Source organism: Trichechus manatus, unplaced genomic scaffold (genome assembly GCF_000243295.1).
Source record: "Trichechus manatus latirostris isolate Lorelei unplaced genomic scaffold, TriManLat1.0 scaffold00207, whole genome shotgun sequence".
Classification (NCBI taxonomy): domain Eukaryota; kingdom Metazoa; phylum Chordata; class Mammalia; order Sirenia; family Trichechidae; genus Trichechus; species Trichechus manatus.
In genome coordinates, this window is record NW_004444143.1 from 796,591 (window position 1) to 805,192 (window position 8,602).

At 35.9% G+C, this 8,602-nt stretch overlaps 1 protein-coding gene across 1 annotated transcript in view; it reads left to right on the plus strand.

Annotated features, from left to right (window-relative positions):
- The window catches only part of ZNF567 (zinc finger protein 567), a 9,971-nt gene extending 3,387 nt beyond the window's left edge, over positions 1 to 6,584 (plus strand). Inside the window, exons 2-3 of the mRNA XM_023742254.1 lie at positions 303 to 389; positions 4,125 to 6,584. Of these exons, the coding sequence (XP_023598022.1) occupies positions 303 to 389; positions 4,125 to 5,842 (1,805 nt within the window). The 3' untranslated portion in view covers positions 5,843 to 6,584. The remainder of the gene's footprint in view (positions 1 to 302; positions 390 to 4,124) is intronic.
- The last annotated feature ends 2,018 nt before the right edge of the window (positions 6,585 to 8,602 follow it).

The following is an 8,602-nucleotide window of genomic DNA, read 5'->3' on the forward strand; positions in this document are numbered from 1 at the left end:
TTGAATGGACACAGGAAATCCGGGATGTAAAGGAGTGTGCTGTCACAGTATAGGGAGAGCAATTAGGGTAACGTAACAATGTATGTATAAATTTTTGTATGAGAGACTAACTTGAATTGTAAACTTTCACTTAAAGTACAACAATAAAATGTTTGTGGCATCATTTGCCCAGTGCAGGGTGCTAAATTTGCTGATACACAAATGAGTACCTTAATTTCTTAAGCACTGAAACTGCATCTGAGTCATTTTTCAAAGGTATCAAAGCCCAACAACTTCAACTTAGTCTTGTTTTTCCTTATTAGGGTGTCACATGACCAAGCCCGATGTGATCCTCAAGTTGGAACGAGGAGAAGAGCCATGGACATCATTTGCAGGTCGTGCCTACTTAGGTGAGTTTCTGAGTCCCAGGCAGATGCAGTCTAGTGGAAATTACATTGTAAAGTGGTCAGGTTGTGGGTGACACCTGTGAAATGTTTTTGAAGTATCTTTAAATTCTCCTAATCTCTGGAGCCCTGGTGGTGCAGTGGTTAAGCGTTCAGCTGCTAACCAAAAGGTCGGCAGTTTGAATGCACCCGCTGCTCCATGGAAACTCTACGGAGCAGTTCTACTCTGTCCTAGTGGGTCACTGTGAGTCAGAATCAAGTTGATGGCAATGGCTTTGGTCTGGTTTTTGGAATCTTTGAAATGACCTTCATGCCTCCAAAACTTAACATCATGCTTTCAAATATCACTCTCTTCAGATACATTCTTTTCCTAGGGTGCTTGTTGTTATCAGAGATATTCCACTTTTGTTTTTTCCGTTGGGTGCCGTTGAATCGATTCTGACTCATAGTGACCCTGTGTGAAGTGATAAAACTGCCCTGTAGGGTTTCCTTGGCTGTAATCTTTATGGAAGCAGTTTGCCAAGTCTTTCTCCCACAGAGCTTCAGTTAGCAGCTGAGTGCTTAACCATTGCACCACCAAGGCTCCTTTATTCTACTCTTAATTTACCCAAAGTGTACTATAATCCTTTTCTCTTTTCCATCTTTTTTTCTTGATTTTTGTCTCTTTTTTAGCATTCTCAGTCTGTTGTTTTCTTGCCATTGTGACAGATTTCTTTTTAGGCATTCTTAAGTATGTCTTTAAAAAAGAAAACCCTGGTCTAATGTTTTTCTTTTTATTACCTGTTTGTTTTCTGTACCCTTAGTTCCCATTCTCACCACAAATTTAGCTGTTAATTTTAAAACTCATTTGCCTCAGCATAGATTGATAATTTCAGAGTCATCATTTTCTTCCGGTAAACCTTTGTGGGTTTCATTTTATAGTGCTGATCGTCAACCCTTGGTTTCGATAAACTAACTTATTCTCATCCTGTTTCCCTGAGTGCTTATTTATGACTTGATCTGTTTTCTTCACCACTGTGGCCATATTGCTTAGAACAATGCCTGGCACAAATAGTCTCAGATTTTTTTTTTTAATGTATATTGTTTCACTGGACTCTCAGTCTTGGCTTTATTAACTCTCTCATATTATGATAGTCTCATCCATTCTCAGGATTTACGTTCCTTGTTTCATGTGGATGGCTGTAGCATCAACATTCAGCATATTTCTCCTATCTCCACTCCACGCCTTCAGGAGTACACTCTGATGTGTCACCTATTTTGTTACAATATATCAGAAATGAAAATCACTGACTTTCCCACCTCTAAAATTCTTTCCCATTATCTGTTTCTAAATTATTTTGTTCGCACCTTGATGTCAGGTTTATTTTTCTGCCTCTGTCATCCTTTCTTTTTGATCTCTTTACAGTTTGTGTTCTCTGCATTCTCTCATGTTCTCATTTCTCAGACATCATACAAAATGACAACTATCTTATTTCATGCCTCAATTACTGTAATTATTTGGCTTTGCCATAATTTTTGTCTGAAATCTTTTCAATTTATATTGTTACTTTCCTGAGAAGGTACTGCAGCTGCATCTTAGTCATTTTTCAAAGATATTTGAATACTTGCTCCCTGTTATTATTTATTATATGAAATCGAAATTTCTTTCAAAGACTCTCACAATAAGGCCTCATCTGCTCCTTTCAGCTTTATTTCTCTTTCTTGCTGAAAACTCTTGCTAATTTCCACTTACATGACCTAGTCTCCTAAATGTTTTCCATCCATGTAGAGTTTGTCATCACATCTGTATTTTTTATGCTCTCCTCTCCAGATTTATATATCTTTTAAGTTAAGTCTCAGGATTTTTTTCGCCACGAATTATTCCATATCACATTCATCTTTTCTTTTTCTGATTTCTAGTACTACTTACTATGACACACACACAAAACCCTTGGATATGATCATGTAAATGGATACATGATCGCACTTGATTTTTGCTTAAGGTTTCTTTCCTCCATAGGTATGGTCTTCTGTTTGAATTGTTTTAATATATAGCACGTTTAGTAGTTACTTCATTAATTGTCCCTGGAGCTATGTAGGGTTGATATCTCTTTCATCCATTCAGAAAGTAAGTGCTAAGAAATTGCTTTTAAGTATACCTGCTCTGGTTATGTCCCTATAGATGCTGATTGAAATGGCTATTCTGGCAGATGACCACCTACTTAAGTTATACCAAAAAAAAAAAAAAATCTATTGCTATAGAGTCAATTCCAATGCATAGTGACCCTTAGATATACAGTGTTGATACAAACACAGAAGGCTTCAATGGAGATAGCCAATAAAATACTGTCTATGAACATAGGTTATCAAAATCTGTACTTTTTATGGAATATTTATGATTCAGTACAAGGTTATTAAGAGAATTGTTAAAATACATTTTTCAGACCATGATTATTTTCACATTTAAAGAAAACAGTGTTAGGGGAGTGGCAAAGGATTTTTGAAATCATGGAACAGAAGCAGTTTCTTGAAGGGTCTCTAAATATCAGTGGAAATAAGACTAGAAGGCATGCTAACTGATTAAAAGAATATGACCAGAGGCTTGTGATTAAGAATGAGTGAGGTATTTATGTAGCAATAAACACTAGGTGTGACTGAAGCAGATGTTATTTGTTATGGGTGGGACTTGTCAGATATGTAGACAAGCCTTAAAACATGAGTATAAAAAGTGAATCTAGGCGATGTAAAATTTTGTTTACAGAAGAAATGCCTTACATGTTAGTACTGGAGGTAATAGACTCAAGGAAGAAATAGAAGATTTTTGAGCCTAGTTTTAACATTGTTCACTAGATGTGGCTGTTAGCAGTGAAACAAAAGTATAGCTATAAATTTATAAGAAAAATGCAAGTTAAGGTTAATGAATGAATCCACCCTGTGGTCCCCCATATGAAAAGCTGGAGTTAAGTAATGTTACTGGATTTAGGAAAGACTTCACCCAGTCTTTCCTTAAACCTGGAAAACTAAGTAAGCAAATTAAGAGGAATAGTTAGAATTGATGGTCAAGAGCGTTTCATTACTGAATAATTCTGAAAGAATTGATGGTAGGAGTGATCTGAATACAGCAGTGAATATTTTAAAGTTCCTGTTGGAAATGTTTTCCTTGTTCTCCCCTTACAAGTGAAAATGATTTCCAGCTAGATGGAGGACTAGAGCCTAGACTGTAGGATTATTTTGTAAATGCTAGAAAATTGATGCTGGAAGAAAATTAATTTACTGTTAAAGCCTACTGGAAGCATTTTATCACAGTAATCTAGGGATGAGTATACGAAAGTATAGGCTCTGATCTGTGTCCTCCAACAGTGATCTGTCTTTTCATTCTCTGAACAAACTTTTTTTGGCCATCCAACTTACAGTTTAGTGCCCTTGATAGGCTCACATCATTGCCTCTGGATCCATCTATCCAAGCAACAACCCTTTGTTACCATTCTTAGTCTTCTGCTCACTGCTTCTTGTGTTCATTTCACTTTCTTTGTGAAGTTCTGGTGCAAAAGGTACTAGTATTCATTGCTTATTTTTTCATCCTTCTTTTCAATGAAGCAGGGCTCTTGTTTGTTTTGTGGTTTTTCCCACCCAGTGGGTAATTTGCCCTGGGTCCTTTTTGGGCCATATGCTAGGCCTGAAACCAGTCAGCCCTAGTACAATTCCTTTCCATAGCAAATGTGTGAAGATTCACAAATTGTTATTAATTGTATTCTTTTCTAGAAGAAAACTGGAAAGCTGAAGACTTCTTAATGAAATCCAAGGAACACCAAGATACATATTCTAGATCAGTTGTATTCATCAACCACAAAAAAGTGATTAAGGAGAAAAGTAATATATATGAAAAGGCATTTACTCTAGACAAAAACTCTGTTTCAAAAAATCTATCTTCTGAATATGGTACTCATGGAACAATTTTTAAAAATGTTTCAGAATTAATCATCAATAATTTAAGCCCTGCAAGAAAGACACTTGGTGAATGTAATGGATATGGGAAATCATTCCTCAATACTAACCAAGAGACAGCTCATCCTGGAGTCAAATCCCATAATCCAAGTGGGAAGGCTCTCAGTCATAATGAAGTGCTTATTCAGTATCAGAAGATGGAAACTCCAGCACAGCCACTTGGATATAATGAACATGAGAAGTCTTTCCTTAAAAAGGGAGGCTTAATTACACATAATAGAGCTTACAGAGGGGGAAACCCATCTGAATATAGTAAAAGGAGAAGAGCAACCAATATTGAAAAAAAGCATACATGCACTGAATGTGGGAAATCCTTCTGCAGGAAGTCAGTATTGATTCTGCATCAGGGAATTCACACAGAGGAAAAACCCTATCAGTGTCATCATTGTGGAAATGCATTTAGAAGAAAGTCATATCTCATCGATCATCAGAGAACTCATACAGGAGAGAAACCCTTTGTTTGTAATGAATGTGGTAAGTCTTTCCGCTTAAAGACAGCCCTCACTGATCATCAGAGAACACATACAGGGGAGAGATCATACGAATGCTCAGAATGTAGGAATGCCTTCAGGTTGAAGTCACACCTCATTCGTCATCAGAGAACTCACACGGGAGAGAAACCATATGAATGCAATGAATGTGGGAAGTCCTTCCGCCAGAAGACAACACTCTCTCTACATCAGAGAATTCATACAGGGGAGAAGCCCTATATTTGTAAAGAATGTGGGAAGTCTTTCCACCAGAAGGCAAACCTTACTGTACATCAGAGAACTCATACAGGGGAGAAGCCTTATATTTGTAATGAATGTGGGAAGTCCTTCTCCCAGAAGACAACCCTTGCTCTTCATGAGAAAACTCATAATGAGGAGAAACCCTATATTTGTAATGAATGTGGGAAGTCCTTCCGTCAGAAGACAACCCTAGTAGCCCATCAGAGAACCCATACAGGGGAAAAATCCTATGAATGTCCTCACTGTGGGAAGGCCTTTAGAATGAAGTCATACCTCATTGATCATCACAGAACTCACACAGGAGAAAAACCATATGAATGTAATGAATGTGGAAAATCCTTCAGTCAGAAGACAAATCTCAATCTACATCAGAGAATTCATACAGGGGAGAAACCCTATATTTGTAGTGAATGTGGAAAGTCCTTTCGCCAGAAAGCAACCCTTACTGTGCATCAGAAAATACATACCGGGCAGAAATCCTATGAATGTTCTCAGTGCGGGAAAGCCTTTAGCAGGAAGTCATATCTCATTCATCATCAAAGAACTCATACAGGGGAGAAACCATATAAGTGTAATGAATGTGGGAAGTGTTTTCGCCAGAAGACAAATCTCATTGTACATCAAAGAACTCATACAGGGGAGAAACCCTATATTTGTAATCAGTGTGGTAAATCCTTCAGTTACAAGAGAAACCTCATTGCTCATCAGAGAACTCACAAGGGAGAAAACACAGAAGTGCAATAAATAATGTGATTCCTTGTGAAGACTTTCCAAATCATTATAAACATTTCATTTAAAAAAAGCGTGCTTAAACATGTTAATAACAATTTTAATCACAAGTGTAATAATAGTCATCAATTATCTGTTGTTTACTAGCATACAAAATGGGTATAATTACTGAAGTCTATCAACAACCTATTTTAAAAATTTTTCGACTACTGAATCAGTTTACTAAAAATATGTGTGTTTGTATATACATGTATGTGTATATGTGTATACATATATATGTATATGTATATTTCATATGTGTGTATGAAATTCAAAGGTATACACACACACATGCAGAGGCAACATACAAAATAGTTACAAGCACCAGTCTTCATAAGAGAGAGAAAATATGAACTATATTTCTTATTGCACTCTGGAATAAAAAGTAGTTAGCTCTTACTTCCCTAAAGATAACCACTTCCCTGACTTATAATACCATAAAGTAGTTTTTGCATGTTTTAAATCTTTATATTATACATCATGAATTCTTTGTGTCTTTCTTGTTTCACTCTTATTTTTAAGATTCATATATTATTGCATATGGCAGTAGTGTATTTTCATTCTGTATACTATTCCATGTTAAGAATACACTATTCTGTTGATGGACATTTGTTATTTTTTTAAATTTTGTGTTATAATAAAAACACATTGCTACAAGTACTCTTGTATATGTCCTTTGGTGTGTCTGTTTCTGTTGGTGTTATACTTAAGAGTGCAATGTGTAAGGTTTTTTTAGCTACGCTATTTTCAGCCAAACATCTCATACCTTTCTCAACCTCAGTTGATTTACTTTAGAGAGAAACAAATCTTAATGTAACCAGTGTGGAAAGGTCTTTCACAGTCATTCAAACTGGAGAATTCCTGTGAAAAACCTTGTGATGTTATAGTTGTGAGAAGGCCTTTAGTCATGGATATATGAATATAATAAATGTAGAAAGGCCTTTAGCTGTGGCCCAAACCTTATCACAACACCACAGATTTCATATTGGAAGGAGCTCCTATAGTTGTCATGATTATAGTGGTACTTTTGGTGATAGCTTACACCTTATTCAACATCAAAGAATTCATACTAGAGAAAGGGAGGTTAAGAAGGGAAATGGAGTAAAATTCAGAAGTATAGAAGTCACAAAAATATGAGAAGTATTTTCTATGTAAAATATACCTTTTATACCTTGATCTATCCCACAGAAAATGTGGGTCTCTGAAAATTCTAAAAGAAAAATTATTGGAGAGATTATGATGCTTGAAAATGGGAAATCTGCTAAGGCAGTAACTTCTATAGCATGTTTTCTTTGAGGAACTTGAACAGTGTTGGAGACACTTGGGGAAAATTATTCATAACCAACATTCACTACATGTATAAAAGCATTATGTATGACGAAATTCAGTAGAAATTTAAACTTTTTTTTTTAATTAAGTGAATGTAAACCAAATCTTAATGAGCAGGAGAAACAGTTCATGGTACAAGTATATGACATTGAAAATATTTAACAGGCCCTCTGGTGAAGCAATTGCCAATTGATAGTAAATGGAAAAACGCTTGTTAGTACTGGGGTTGCAGATAATGTCAGCAAAAAGAACAGTGGTGAATGATGAGGTGAAACATGATAAAAAATTTACACTTGAAAGAGGCATAGGGCAAAATATATGATACCTTGTCTGGACAGAACTTTAAATTTTATCTTTAATAATCAGGATATATGCTTAGTTTTTTTTTTTTAGAATGCAGGCAGAGTGGACAAATTAAAATAGCGAGAACAAATGGTTAAGATTGTAGGATCTGTATAAGATCCTGTGAGAACTTAAGAGATTCTGTTATTTTGTTGGGAAGTAAATTAATCTATATTTGCAGGTAAGTGGTGAGTAACAAAATAATTGCACTCGTGACCAAGGATGCAAGCCTACCTTGTTTTCTTGCATATGTAGTCAATGGGTACTGCGTGGTCTAAGTGAATCTGTTTTAGACCAACTAAAGATGTTGGCAATATAAAAGTCACTTTCTCGTGCGCATTCTTTCTATTCTTCCTTGTTTTTGCTTCCCTAGACATTTCAGTGGCTGCCACAAAATATAAAGTATGTCTGGCATCCCTATATGTGCCTTCCTGCCTCCTGATTTACTGATTATATCATTTTGTTTGCAGTAGAACAACGTATCCATAAAAAAAATTGTCATCAAGCTGATTACAACTCATAGTGACCCTATAGGACAGAGTAGAACTACCTCATAGTGTTTCCAGGGAGTGGCTGGTGGATTCAAACTGCTGACCTTTTGGTTCGCAGCCGAGCTCTTAACCACTGCACCACCAGGGCTCCAGTGTATCCATAGTCCCATTTTATTTCTATACATAGGATATACACTCATGTTTGATAGGTCTTATGTAAGAGGAACTAGAAAGCATGGTGTACTAATAATTTTTTTTAATGGCTAAACTAAACATGGTTATGAGCCCACAGATGATTGAGACTTTTCTATTAAGACTTTTCTTTCCTGAAGGAGCTCCTAGTATAGCAGGTTATATAAAAAAGTCATTAAAATATTTGTATAATAATAATTGTATGTCTCCATATTTATGCTCCCATTAACGTCTATTTCCCAAGATCTCTCCAAGTTCTACTCTTCTGTCATATTTATGATAACTACCTGAGTATATATAATTTAGAGGGGATGAAAAGGGTGCTATTAGAAGAAATACAATTGCCACTGTGCATTTTTGCTTGTTGCAATGAAAATTTTAA